Source organism: Rhodnius prolixus, unplaced genomic scaffold (assembly GCF_049639745.1).
Source record: "Rhodnius prolixus isolate KJV_2025 unplaced genomic scaffold, Rpr scaffold_3, whole genome shotgun sequence".
Taxonomy (NCBI): Eukaryota; Metazoa; Arthropoda; class Insecta; order Hemiptera; family Reduviidae; genus Rhodnius; species Rhodnius prolixus.
Genome location: NW_027411603.1, coordinates 21,673,451 through 21,687,691, shown reverse-complemented (window position 1 = coordinate 21,687,691; position 14,241 = coordinate 21,673,451). Strand labels below are relative to the sequence as shown.

General features: G+C 31.0%; 2 protein-coding genes across 4 annotated transcripts; both read left to right on the top strand.

Moving 5' to 3' along the window:
• Nucleotides 1-226: 226 nt before the first annotated feature.
• On the top strand, nt 227-3,547 carry LOC141452815 (mitochondrial import inner membrane translocase subunit Tim17-B-like). Of its 2 annotated transcripts, XM_074125259.1 has the most exons (4): nt 227-405; nt 861-1,032; nt 2,298-2,677; nt 3,388-3,547. In XM_074125259.1, exons 2-3 carry the CDS (start codon nt 886-888, stop codon nt 2,631-2,633), a joined length of 483 nt encoding a protein of 160 aa, XP_073981360.1. In that variant the 5' UTR covers nt 227-405; nt 861-885; the 3' UTR covers nt 2,634-2,677; nt 3,388-3,547. The 2 variants fall into 2 exon arrangements, with proteins under 2 accessions (XP_073981360.1, XP_073981359.1); XM_074125258.1 differs by lacking the exon at nt 3,388-3,547 and having other exon boundaries at nt 228-405; nt 2,298-3,160.
• A 1,660-nt stretch (nt 3,548-5,207) lies between these two features.
• LOC141452813 (uncharacterized) lies at nt 5,208-13,179 on the top strand. 2 transcript variants are annotated; one of them, XM_074125254.1, is made up of 6 exons: nt 5,208-5,824; nt 8,372-8,494; nt 9,374-9,972; nt 11,491-11,748; nt 12,358-12,521; nt 12,857-13,179. In XM_074125254.1, the coding sequence occupies exons 2-6, from the start codon at nt 8,380-8,382 to the stop codon at nt 13,092-13,094; spliced, it is 1,374 nt and encodes a 457-aa protein (XP_073981355.1). In that variant the 5' UTR covers nt 5,208-5,824; nt 8,372-8,379; the 3' UTR covers nt 13,095-13,179. The 2 variants fall into 2 exon arrangements, with proteins under 2 accessions (XP_073981355.1, XP_073981356.1); XM_074125255.1 differs by lacking the exon at nt 8,372-8,494.
• The last annotated feature ends 1,062 nt before the right edge of the window (nt 13,180-14,241 follow it).

Sequence of the window (14,241 nt, the reverse complement as noted above, 5' to 3'; positions counted from 1 at the left end):
ATCTTGCCTGGAATGCACACACACTAAAATTTAATTGGTAATCAAGAATAATTTTTGCTTTTCTTAAAAATAATATTAACATTCATTGCTAAACTTTTTATTAATATTAAGATATCTTTAACCTTTACTATTCATAATTTTCAATTTATTTATCACATGAAAATTGTTTAACATGTGAAAAATTTTATCTTTATTCATTAATTTTTTTTCTAGATCCTTCCTTATATTCAAATGTTATAATTTGCACAATTGTTATCATAAGGGTACATAAAAGATGCCCTTTCCTATTTACCTTCCCGTTAGTGCTTGAGGTTAACCTAAAATCTTCTGCAGTGCAAAATTCGACAACATGTTTTTGTGAACGTTTTATTTAATTAAATAAATTCTACATTGTCTATCAGGAATGTAAGTATTTTATGTATACAATTTCTGCTTTATAATGTTTTTTTATTAACTTTCTGGCAACCGGTTTTCAGTCAACATTAGCAATAAGACATAGTAGATAGTAAAAAATATATTGTTATTATTTTATTAGCAGCTAGTTGTACTGAAATAGTTACGGTTAAGATAAAAAAGACCATCATGTTGTATACAAGTGTGCAACAATCAGAAAATACATTGCATCATTATTCTTAATACCGCATGTGCAGTAGTAACAAGAAAACTTGTGATTTTAGTATTTGCGTAATAACTTATTGGCTGTCAGAATTGTTTAAAGTTTTAAGTAGTAACGAACATCTTAAGAAAGAAAAGAAAAATGTTTATTAAGTGCTTTCTTATTCAAGGTCAAATGGTTTTATTTTTATTTAACTAATGGTGTTCTGTTTTTAAGATTATTAATTTTAAATTGCCTTCCACAGATAGCACATAGTCAGAAGTGTAGTCATGGAAGAATATTCTAGGGAACCCTGTCCTTGGAGGATTGTAGATGACTGTGGAGGTGCATTTACAATGGGTGCACTTGGAGGAGCAGTGTTCCAATCCATTAAAGGTTTCCGAAACGCGCCTAGCGGGTTTAATAAACGCCTAATTGTTAGTAAAATATTTTTAATGAATAGTAGATACCATAAGTAAACTTGTAAGCATTTCTATAAACTATATTTTATTTTTCCATCTGACCATTTCAAACGTATTGTCTTAAAAAATACAAACCTCATTAAGTAGTTACCACATTTTTGTTGGCAAATTTACGTTTAGGAAAGTAGCTGGTGCCTAGGTAGATAGTACAAGCAAATAGCTTCTGGGTTAAATGCATTTAAGAAAAATGAGAAAAAGCTTCTTTGACTTTAAGTTGATATTAGAATAGAAGAACACCACTTGGCGCAAGGAAGTAAAAAAATATTTATCTAAATATGATTAATGCTTAAAATTGAAGAATTTTTCATACTTATCATCCGTTAAATTGAGAGATAATTCTGTAGAATTAAGTGTACACAGTTGTAATTAATTATAATAACAATCATGAAGTAGATATTCATTTATAATGCTGAAAACTATCTAATCTAGACTCACAAACTCCTGTGTCTTAAAGTTTTTTATCATATACGAATAAAGTAGATGTTTTTTGCCCAATAATAAATAATTCCAATAGTTCTTTTTTTATGAAAATAACCATTCGATTTTGGGGGAAGATATATTATTAAAGTAATTATTTGCTTGCTACTCAGACAGATAAAAATTATATTTAGAATGTTTTTATTTTTGAATTGTATTCAAACTTTTTTTTTAATCTCTATGCTTCATAACTAATACTAATTTGACATCTGTTAACTTGAGGTTACACAATTCTACCTTATTTAGCTTATTAAAATGCAATATGCCTGATTTTTTGTTTATTTAGTTATTCTTGTAACAGGTGAAAACACTTTCTACTTGATAGAACTAGAACAGGAAAAAATATTCCTTAACATTGTTACCATTTTTAATTCATTATTCACCATACGTTCAGTCTGGAGCAATGAAAACGCTAACTTACTGAATGAAGTATTTTGAGGTAGAATTTTTGGAAAGGGATGAAAGAAGGTTAAGCTTTCTAGAATTGGATGCAAGTTGATAAATTATAAAATTTCCAATTGCAGATTAATGTAGGATTGGTGCAAAAGTCAAGAATTTCTTTGGTGTAGGAATTGGTAGATTTATAAAACACTATTCACAGGATCTTAAAAGCGTAGAAGTGATCTAGAATTTTGGTGCCTAAAATATAAATTTAAACTTAATTTTTACCCAACAGCAACAAAATTTCCAAAGGTTTTAATGAATGTATCTTTATAATAAATATATTTTGTTTTTTGTTAAAGGGCAGTATGGCAGCAGTTAAACAACGTACACCAATAATAGCTGGGAGTTTTGCAGTTTGGGGTTGTATGTTCTCAACAATCGATTGTACACTAGTACATTACAGACAGAAAGAAGATCCATGGAATTCCATTATCAGTGCTGCTGCAACTGGTGGTATTCTGGCTGCCAGAAATGGTCTTCCAGCTATGGCCGGCAGTGCATTCATTGGTGGTGTACTTTTGGCGTTAATAGAAGGTGTAGGCATTCTCTTTACAAGAATGCAAGCAGAACAGTTTCGACCTCCACAACATTTTGAAGATCCTTCAAGCCTGGGAGCAGCACACTCTGCTCTTTGACTGGTTCCTATTGTAGCTGCAGTAAAGCAGTACTCTTTAACGATGTAAATCTCTCTTTATTATTTTTTTTCCTTTTTTTTTTTAAATTATTTAATAGAGAGAACATTGTTTTTAAGTACACCTGATGATATGTAACGTACTTCTAGTTAAATTAATTAATTCAAAATTCCACATTACCGCTGAACAGGTAGTTTATTTGTGATAGAATCCTTAAAATAAAGACCATCACGGGATGAACCCTAGTGCATTCTAATTGACACAAAATATGTATAATTTTTCGAAATGTAAAGAACACCACCAAGAGTGTGGGATGCCAAAACTTACTGTGTTATAAGATTACTACCACAATGTTTAACACCAGAAAGTTAATTGGCGTACCTTAGACAAACGTGATTTCTAATACCAAAATTAGCTACATGGTTGATTTCATGTACGTCTAAGGGATTGAATTTCTTGTTAGCATGTTAAAGACGAGATGTATTATAATTTTTGCAAATATAAAATTTTGTGTCGTCTGTTACATAAAATTTAGTATTTTTTTTGTTTTTTTTTTACACACATTGCCCTATTTCATTATTACACAAACCAAAACAGGAATGACTAGCTTTTCTACATCTAATCATTTTCATTAATAAATAACCATTTCACTAATAAATTTATTTTTCCAGAATATCAAGAGTATGGTGGTGATGTATTAATATTTTCAATAATTATTTCTTACCCTTAATCAGCAATGTTCTTTAATGAATTTCAGTAATCCTGAGGAATAGTGAGCCAGCTATTTTCAAGCTTATTCAATTTTCTTGAAAGTGAGAACTGTGCAGAGAAAACATACTTGTTCCTCTCTCAAGTTTAAACAGTTATATACTCAATAAAAACCTACTATAAGAAGATCCAAAAATGACAAAGTATGGATTAACAAAAAAAAGAAAAGTTGTTCTTAAATAGTATATTTCTGACAGTTGTTTTTTATTTTTACTAATTATTAATTATAATTTAATATTTGTAATGAACTGGTGTGGATGGAAAAAAGTGTTATAAAAACAAAATCTGTTATCTTGTACAGTTCAAAGCAAATTTTTATTTCAACTCTTAATAATTCGGATTTCAAGATTGTGAGCACATTCAGTTTGTTAAACTCAATTATGTTCCAGTACGTTAAGACAATAAGCGGTTTGTTTGATTCCAAATAAAAAAAAAATTGTCTTTTGGAATAAACTTATACATACATAAGTGTAAGGAAACGTACCTTATTGTTGTATGTGATATTGTAGATACTAAAATTAAATTAAACTTTTTTTATAATGATTTAGTTGTGAAATATGAAGTGGCTTAAAATATTAAGATGCTCAGTGTAAGGTTACGCTGTTTAATTTACTGTTATCCTTTTGAGATTTATATTTAAAATTTCGTTAAAATTAATTTTTTTAACATTTTTAGTTAATATTGTAATTTAAAAACGTAACATTATTTAACAAATCGATCTATTTCTATACACTTACTTTTTGCATTACAATCTCGAAACCCTAATAATTCAGAATTGAATTAAAAAATTGATTGACCTATTGCAAAGAAAAGTTAGAACCTTTGTTAAGTAATACCTAGATTTTACTTATGAAAATGATTTATTACCGTTTTTAAAAGAACAAAGAGCATGTGAATTTTGATTGCTTAATTGAGTAGAATTTTAAGATATTTGACAGCTTATTGCATAAAAGATTAAAAAAACAAAAGGCTTGTTAAGGTGGCTTTTCTGCCATTTTCTTTCTGGCAGTTCAATTCAGATCCACCACTTTAAAATATTCGCCTCTATCTTCATTAGTGCCATAATCAGGAAGGGCAAGGCAGAGAACTAAATGCTCCCCCTGTCATCTCAGTGATGTTGCAAAGTGGGCTTTTTTAAGTTTCTGTGATACCAATACGCAAGAAATCTAGTTTATTGCAGCAGCTAGCCTTTACAATAAATTTAAACCGGATAAATACTTCTCCGTAGACTTCAGGATTTGATTTTTTTTCAAGTCAGTTTAACGTCTCTCATTGATCCAAAGTTGGATTAGGTTGATCCAAAATAATCAGTTACTTTAGCCAGTCATTCATTTTTTGTAAAGGCCATATTCATGGAGGAGCTGTAAGGAGCTCTCCGTCTGTTGACGGAGCTGAGAAAGCTCCATGAGCGTCATTGACTTCAGTTGTTGCTCATGGACAGTTTGCACTGTTACACCGAAAATTACTTCTCTTTGCAATATGAGTAAATATTAAATAAAAAAAAAATTAATCATCTAAATATATAATTTTTTTTTTAATAAAAAAGATTTATTGATTGCGATAATTAATTTCTTTACAAGGTCACCTTTACATTTCTTCTTATTAGATTGCCTTCCTATTTTTAATCATATAGCGAATGTTTCAACTGTTTTTATTTATATGCAAAAGATTTGCAGCTTTTATGTTTAAGCGTTACTTTTTAGGCAGTAAGTAATCAATATAACAAAAGACAAGCTGAAGTTATTTAATTGGTGAAAGTAATCTGTATCCACATTACTGAACTTAGAAGATGGCCACTTTAGAGAGCGCGTTGTAATATGATATTTGCCTTATCTCATACGAAAATAAATTATTAGTTTTTGTCATTGTAAAGCTAGTTACAGCGGTTCAGATTAGCTACTCAAGGCCTTCTCGAAATAGTTGTTGAATTATTTACAAAGAATGTTATTGAATGAACTAGCAAAAGATTATCTTAATTAAAAAAAAAAAATTAAATGATATTGCCTTAATTTGGGAAATTAATAATCCCCATTTTAAGTATTGGTAGAAAGCATAGTTGGTTGTTTTAAAAGTAGACATGACCAGTTGAATGTTATTATTACTAAACAGACCAAGTTCTAGTTTATTATTAGATGACCTCCCTTGTGTAAAGATATACTGAAGCAGTATGGCTGACTATACTTCCACACATAGAGTTGCTGTGCCAAGAGTTCTCAACAAGATTTGGTTAGTCCTGTTGCTGTATGTTGCATACCATTGGCAACAAAACCACCAAGGGTCTCCCCGCTAGGCAACATATAATATTCCTTCATTCAGAACATGTGTGTGAAATTTTGTGTTTTATAAAGTGAATTTTTTGTAAATTTTAAGGATTATTTTTTCAATATAACTATTCTAAACCATTACCTTCGGGACCATCAAACTGGGTATGTAACTTTTCGTGGTATTGAATTCTACATTTAATGCTAATCGTTCAGTTATTTACTAAGCAAAGTTCTTAATCCTTAAAAAATTCTTTAATAATTTGCTAATCTAGGGATATATATAATGCAAAATTAACATTCTTCCTGGAATGGATGCGCTATAATTTATGTTATTTTTAGTCATCCAACAAAACAACTAGCGCCAACTGTAATGTCGCATTATTCTCAAAGAAGAAATTTTATGAACGCCTTTGCCATGAACACAGGAAACTTTTTAATAATGTTAAAAATTTAAAACAGGAGGATCATATTAATATTAATTTAACTGAATATTAATTTATTAATCAAAATCATTACTGTTTTAGAAATAGATTAAATTATTTCTAAAACAACCCTTTAAATGCCAAAGCGGATGTGTTACAAGGACCCCTAGAATTGCCCTTTGTCATGATTTCTAAAATCTGCCCCGTAAAAATTTACAACACGTTTAGGTTGCAATTAGATCTGATTATTACGCATATTTTAGTTACATATTAAACCGTTGAATTTCTAAAAATAGAAATATCAATAAATTCCCCATTTTACACAGAATTGTTTACTTGTTATTAAGTATTTTTTATTGAACTAATCCAAGAATTGTTTTAAGCATTTTTGAAATGTAAATGAATTTCAGAAGTTGTTCGATATCATTTTACAATTTAATCGAACTTTGATTATTTTTTCTAAATTAGAAACGGCACAATAGTAATGTAGCTACAGTAGCCGAGCGGATAGAGGCGAGGCCCTAAATCTAAGAAGTATTGTTGGTACTGGGTTCGATTCCCAGCCTAGGCCTTTTATTTAATAGTTTGTAGAAATTGATAGTAAAATATGGTTGCCAGTCGCCTCCGTCCACGATACCTGATTTTGGTTGTTGGACCTTAAGCATGAAAATATGAGCGTTATTTTACTGTTATACCAAGATTGAATTAGAATTGTAGAAGTGCACCGCACCCACATAGACTAAGTTTAAAGAAATCACAATAAGCTATAATGTCTGATCTTCAGCTTATTGATTCCTCCATTGTTATTTAAATAATCCTTCTATTTAAATATAAATCCTTATCTTTGCTGTCTCTTTCCATTTGGAAACTTATTTAGTACTTATGCTTACAATATTATCTAATTCTATAGTGTTTTCGTTCTTGCACCATGTGCTTTTGGCAATGACCTTCTCTTCTGTCTTGAGGCTTGATTGAAGATGACTAACATTAAAAGCATGCCTTCCAACATGCTTCTGAAGTAGATAATTTGGCAGACCCAACACTTTCTAGTCAAATGCCAATAAAAGTTTTGGTTAACCTCATCCTATGGCACTATGCTTAAATTAAATATTTCCAATTATTGAGACTTACAAAAATAATGAAAATGGGTAAACTTCAGAAGAAAAATGCAATGTTTTAAGTATAATAAATAACCTTTAATAATAAATTATTTTGGTGGAAATAAAGGATTGAATTAAAAAGTAAATCTTGTAGTAGTAACAGTTGTTGAGTAAAAAGCACAAGTCCAAAAGCGTGATGTTTACTCGATTGAAAGTTTGCTGGGAGTTTTTGTAGAATTTGAAACCGCTGCCAAAAAAGTAAGATTTTTGTGTTAGTAACTTTGTGCAGGATGGCAGCAAACAGCGCTGGAAAAATGAAAGGAAATATTATTCACTGCTAAGATTCACATTAAACTTCATTCACTAAGTAGAGGCCTATTGCTTTTATTTGACATTTTTATTAGAAAACTGAATAAGCAATTCAAGCATTGTCATTTCATAGCGATGTTTAGATTAATATAATGTTTCTATTTTTGAAGATATTTTATCAGTTAACGCAACTTGAAGAAAAACTTTCTGAATTTTTGAAATTTTCTCGCCACCGATTCTAGTGGTGGTGATTATTGTACTAGAAATGCTATATGCTGATATAATTAATAAATAGTAAGTTTTATTTGAATCATTTAAAACAAAACAAAAACAAAAAAAAAAGGTTCTGGCTGGACTTAGATCTAAAATGGCCATCTTTCTTCTGGTTTTGAAAATATTAATCAATATGAAGTGCACTGTTGTAAATTTCATTTCATGAATGTAAACCTTCAATAACCTAGTTTCAGTTACTAATATGGCGAGGTAAAAGTATCTCCAAAGAGAGAATGGGGTCATGGCACCCTCGAACTCAGTCAGGCAAGGTTTCGAACGCCATTGAGTGCCCAGATCTGTACGGGCAGATTCTTTACTACCATACCACTACCTAATGTTACAGCATAGCCCACCCTGCCCCGAATTTGACCCTTTAGTTTAATGTCTCTTTGTCGAAATAGGGTGAAAATTAAAAAAAAAAATTATTGAACCATTAAGTCAATTGAAGTTTAAACCTGAACCTAAGTAGTTATAAAATTGTTAAGGGAACTTAATATTCCCAAAAATTTAAAATGTTTTACCATTAAAATTTATAATTTCTACAGAATTTAAGATTAGGAGTACAGAATGAAAAATTTTATTATCATGGGTTTGTTTTATTATAGGGAACCATATGTCTAGCGATTTAACAATAAGTGGAAGACCTGCAGCAAAACAGGACAATGGGTCAGACACTTCTCCACCAAATATTACAAAAAATGCAAATGACCAGCTTGGTACAGTGCCTGGTAAAGTATAGAAAAATAGTGACAGTGATATACATAAAGAGCTTTATGTTTATAAAAAAAAAAAAAGTTCTAATCACCACCTTTTATGACAATCAAACTTTGGAACTAATTGGGTAACTAAGGTTTAATAACAATGTTTAAAAACAAAAAGGAAGAAGAAAAATTTTGTTCACTTTCTGTTAGGTAATTTTGGAGGACACTTTTTTTGTAAATTTTTTATCGGAACTGGAATAATAAAACACAATTATTAAAACGTTTGTAAAGACTAGATCATACAGTTATTTTTAAAATATAGAAAATTCCCCATAAGGGGAAGAGATTAGCCGCTTCTTGGGGAGTAACGCTCTCACGGGTCTAAGTCTCACACAATTTTCTTTCAAACAGACCCACATCCTACCACCAAATGCACCTACAAAAATACCCTTTAAATAACAGTTTCTGGCATTACTACTTCAGGGTACATTCTGCATAGTTAACTTCCTCTATTAATTATTCCGCTTCCACCCCCCCCCCCCAAATTGTGTGTGTGTATGTGTGTTTTTAATATTACTATGAAGGACGGGAATAATATCATGTTTTTGTCCCAATTTTCAGACATCAGACTCTGTATTATAATTAAACATTTTGTATTTATAATCCTAAAATACGTTAAACTTGATACAAAAATTGTCAAGTGATAAAAAATCTTTCATCTATGCTTGTTTTCAGAAAACTTATTTTATTACTGCATATATAAATATTAACTTCATCGAATATCTTTAACAATTTGTGAAAGCCAAGAGATATTTTGTAACGCTTTACTTTAAACGATTGTGACAGTATTTACTTTTAATGATTTCAGATTAATAAAACCAATTGATTGTTTCATTTTTTCCCCAGATAATCAAAGTCTAATAAAACAGAAAACTGAAAAGATGGAAGTAACAGTGCAATCAATACAATCACAAGAGTTAATCCAATCTAACGAAGCAGAACAAACTAAAGAGACTGAAAAAACGAATAAGAAACCTGAATTAAGTGATTATAAAGAAGTCAATCCTGCTTTCAGCGTCAATAACAACACACCATCTTCAGACATTAGTGAGAACTCTGAACTTAATCATCCTCTTCCACTGAAAACTGAAGAGGAAATTCTTAAACAAAATGAAGAATTAAAAACTACTCCAGTAAATAACACCAAAGAAATAAAACCAGTTGCGGGAGAAACTGAATGCACAACAACAATTTTGGACACAAAACAATCTGAACAGCTAACAGAAGTAAAATTGATTGAAGAAGGAGTTGAAAAAGAAACTTCCCATTGTAATGAAGTAGTTAGTGAAAATGGTTCTAATAAAATTACTTCTGAAAACTTGTTGAAAGAAGAGTCCTCAGTTTCCATAAATGTTGACGAAACAGTTGCCATCAAGTCTTCTTTGCCAAAAGAAACTAACAATAAGGAAGCTGAAGTCGTTGAGAATGATTCAAAATCAGTGAAAGTAAGTTTTTTAAATATTATTACTAAATAAAATTTACTAAGTTTAAATTTAAAAGAATCAATAAATTAATTTTGTTACTGTTTAAAATTTTACATTTGATTTTGAATGAGGGACTCTGTTACGCCGAATGTTTGAACCCAACACTCCCGCAATCAATTTTTACTTGCAATACCTTGCAATGTGACGAGGCTCAGTCATGCAGACTATTGAGACTGATCACAATCAAATTGTCTCACTATTCCTGAAGTATTTTCTTAATTATCAAATTACTGAAGTTTTTGGCAATGTCTGTGTCCTTAGACAATGCCTTTGTGACATCATTTCTTTAAGGAACCCAATGTTGCTAGATCTTTTAACGTTCTCACTCACGCTTGTTGTTAATTAAGGTATAATCTTTGGGAAGTATATTGGATGGATAATTCTTTTTTTATTTCCTGGGCCCTTCTAGTGTTATCTAGTCATTATATTCATACATGACTACATGTGATCGAGTCTTAAGTCTACCAATACGACTTCTTCTCAGGTTCTTTATTCAATATAGTTGATTGACTCGAAATACGAAGCGATAGTAGTTTTCATTGATCCAACGAAAGACTCTAAAAATATCCGTTCATCGTTAATAATATCCGTAACATTGCTACGTTTCTAAAATCCTGAAACTTTTCAGTTCAACTTCACATATCACAGCCTTCTGGCTTATGTCACCCATGTTCATTACTAGCTTAAATGACTACGACGGGCCGGTGTTAGCTCTTTTTGTTGCAGTTAGTTTCGAAAAAGGTCGCTCCTGTTCTTCTAATCCTTCGTAATTCCAATGATTCAGAAGCTTTTCCATCATCAATCTTAATCTGGACCTTAACTAGGACAAAAAATATTTGCAGACTTGAAATCCCTCTTTGAAGTTTGCAGAATAAATCAGGCATCACCTTTATTTTAAAACTGAAAAAAACCTACTATTGGCTCAAAACTTAGCTGATTTGTTCGAGGCTTTAGATAAAGGGATTTTCCTCCCAGTGCACACTGTTGACTCATTTAGAAAATATTTAATAATTAGATTCTGAAATAGCTGGAAGTATTTGATTATGCATTCTTTATGTAAATCAATAGTTTACTTAAGGGCGATGCAGAATTATAAGAGAATTTTCCTACGTTCAGTAATAAACGGCTACTAAAATTATTTAAATAAATAAATAAATGTTTAAAAATTTTGCGGGTGGCCCAAATCACAGCCAAAGTTGATTAACAACACTGCATTTTGAATTCACCAGGCACAGCTTAATGTTTTATGAACTTCTGAAATGTACCAGTAATTTAGATAAATAATCTCCTAATTTAGTTTTAAATGAAACTTGTTCAAATATTTGCTGTGACCTAAATTTATTATTTTAAAATTACAAACAAATTTTCTGCTAAAAATATTCTTGGAAGTTCACACCCTCACATTAGGTGGTGTATAAGTTTTCAACCAATCTAATTAACTAACACTTCCTCTATTTCATACCACTTTTTACTTTTAAGGAAACGAAACCAACTGAAACGAAAGAAGAAAACTGTAATAAGGAAGAGGAATGTGATCCAATAGATCTACATGAACTGACCGAACAAATGTTTAATATACTTAACGATGGAAAAAGTGAAACATTATTAACACATCAGGAACTGTTGAAGAAAAATTTGGAATTGCAAGAATTTATTGTAAAACTTGTTCAGGTATTAAAAGAGAAAACCAATTTATGCGCCAATCTGGAACGACAAAATTCAGCATTGATAGCTCAGGTGTGGTATACTTAAGATATATTGAATGAATTCTGGGTCTGTAATTTTCTTCTCTGAGAAAAGTGCTCACTCTGTCTGAACGCAAAGTGCTGAAGCAGAACTGTACTTTTTACTAGCTAGTAAGAGAAAGTAAGACAAAAAATTGGTATTCCATTTAATCCATTTTATGGGAGGTGTCTGTTAAAAATCCATCATTTGGAAAAGGATTACTCTTCTGAATAATTGTTTGTTTTTTTTACAAATGTATATTAATAATTGTTCCAAAGATTTGCTTTAAACTTGGGATAGGAACTTTTTCTTTCCTTTGAAATATTTGTTTGGGTAATAAACAGATTTTTATGGGTCTGTGGGATCTGTGAAAAGTTCTGATCTACCACTTCATTAAAAATAAGTAAATTGAGGATTGATTGAAATGTATCCAAGATCTACAAACAATGAATAAAATGCCGGCCACCAGACCTCTAAAAACTACCGTGGAGAATTAAGTTATATTAAATGCTAGTCTATACTGTTTAATATCGGACAGTGAACTCAGATTATTTTCATCATTTTCAATATTATTTTCATAATATTGTAACTATGCCACATTAATGTAAATGTTGATTGTAGTCACAATCTCTGAAAGATGTTATATCAATAACTAAGGATTTGTTGGGAATAAGAAATATGGAAGTAGAACATTTGCATGCAGACATGACTAGCATGGAGGAGCGAATTAAGGACGAAAGGGTGCGACACAACACTGCTGTTGCAAGGCTCAGCGAAGCAATGAAGTGAGTTGACTTACCCACTAAATTATTAAGTATCACAATGTAAAAACGTAATCATTTTCCTAGATTTCAATAATAATAATAATAATAGGGTATTATTTTTATCAAATCGTGACAACAACAGAGGTCATTGACGCCAGTTGTCTTTTTCCGTAAAATGCCGTCCTCCGAATATTGTTCTCTCATTGCAGACAATATTTCCTTTCACCGGAAAGTAAGGTGTAAGAAGCAATGTTAAAAGACAATTCTAAGAAGAGACGATTTTAAGGACAATAATATAATATTATAATACGCTGAAAAATAATAATAATTTGTTACCCTTTATGATGTTTTTTCAGGCTTAATGACAAATTAAAAGCAGAGTATCTAGTGCAAATGGATTTATTTCAAAAACTCAGAGAAAAATACAACGAAAAAGTTGTTATATTAACAAGAGAAAATCAACGTTTACTTGAATTAGTTAAAAATCGTGGTTTGGAGAATGATACAAACCCAGAAGAAAATGATGGTGATAAAAGTAATTCAAAAAATGTTGAAATTCCCGAAGAGATTGTTGAAGAAAATGTGGACAAATAATTTATTCACATTTTATTTTAATTACAAATTTTCTAATAATCTGTTTATTGAGACTTTGTAAATAAAGAATTTTCTAAAATTGCTATTTATTGCTGAAAATATTTCTAAATTAATAGTTCATTCCTAAGTTCTTCTTTGCACAACAAAATATGTTATCAAAAGTAAATAATAATAATAATAATAATAATAAGGGAAGGGATTAGCTATGAGGTTAGCATACTGGACTTCCACGCGGAGGTCCCGGGTTCGAATCCAGCAGCTGACCCTTAGATTTTCTCTTCCTAGGAGCTTCTTACAGCTCACTGTCCGGTGATGGACAGTGTTGTCTGTAACGAGAGAACACTGTCCGGAGGCCGGCAGTGCACTGGAAAAAGCTCCGGGCGCTAATAACCTCAGCTGTTGATGCGCAAAAAAAAAAAAAAAAAAAATAAGGGAAGGGATTAGCTATGAGGTTAGCATACTGGACTTCCACGCGGAGGTCCCGGGTTCGAATCCAGCAGCTGACCCTTAGATTTTCTCTTCCTAGGAGCTTCTTACAGCTCACTGTCCGGTGATGGACAGTGTTGTCTGTAACGAGAGAACACTGTCCGGAGGCCGGCAGTGCACTGGAAAAAGCTCCGGGCGCTAATAACCTCAGCTGTTGATGCGCCAAAAAATAATAATAATAATAATAATGAATGTTTGCGTTGCTTTTAACTTTAATATAATAAACTTTCAAAATTGTAATGATCAGAAGCAGGTGAGGCTTCCTGATCATGAAAAAATATTTTATAGAGTTTCTTGCTTCAGAGTTCCTAATGTTGTATAATATATAATTTAGAGAAACACGATTTTAATTAACGAGAATAATTAAATTGTATTTATTTAATAATGCTAAATCTTCCACTAAGAATTCAAAATCAGTTTAACTGAGGGATCAACAAATTTACTATTTTTTAAAAGCTGCATTCTAAATTTCTCAAGAAGCGGTAGGTGAAACGACCAATAGATGACATATTTTGAACTGCTGGTAGTGGGGCAGGCCACGATTCTTTTAAAAATGGGTTTCTGAGCAAAGTAAAGTTTCCGATTAATGCAACATTTCAGTAATCTACAAAATTTGAATTTACCTAATATTTAAAAGCATGGAACGCACGGTTAAATGTCG

What these genes read in the sequence shown, in the direction of transcription:
- LOC141452815 (XM_074125259.1), top strand. Translation starts at nt 886, where the DNA reads ATGGAAGAATATTCTAGGGAACCCTGTCCTTGGAGGATTGTAGATGAC. An exon ending in GGTTTAATAAACGCCTAATT is followed by an intron (nt 1,033 to 2,297) that starts GTTAGTAAAATA and finishes TTTTTGTTAAAG; the next exon opens with GGCAGTATGGCAGCAGTTAA.
- LOC141452813 (XM_074125254.1), top strand. Translation starts at nt 8,380, where the DNA reads ATGTCTAGCGATTTAACAATAAGTGGAAGACCTGCAGCAAAACAGGAC. An exon ending in CCAGCTTGGTACAGTGCCTG is followed by an intron (nt 8,495 to 9,373) that starts GTAAAGTATAGA and finishes TTTTTTCCCCAG; the next exon opens with ATAATCAAAGTCTAATAAAA. An exon ending in ATGATTCAAAATCAGTGAAA is followed by an intron (nt 9,973 to 11,490) that starts GTAAGTTTTTTA and finishes TTTACTTTTAAG; the next exon opens with GAAACGAAACCAACTGAAAC.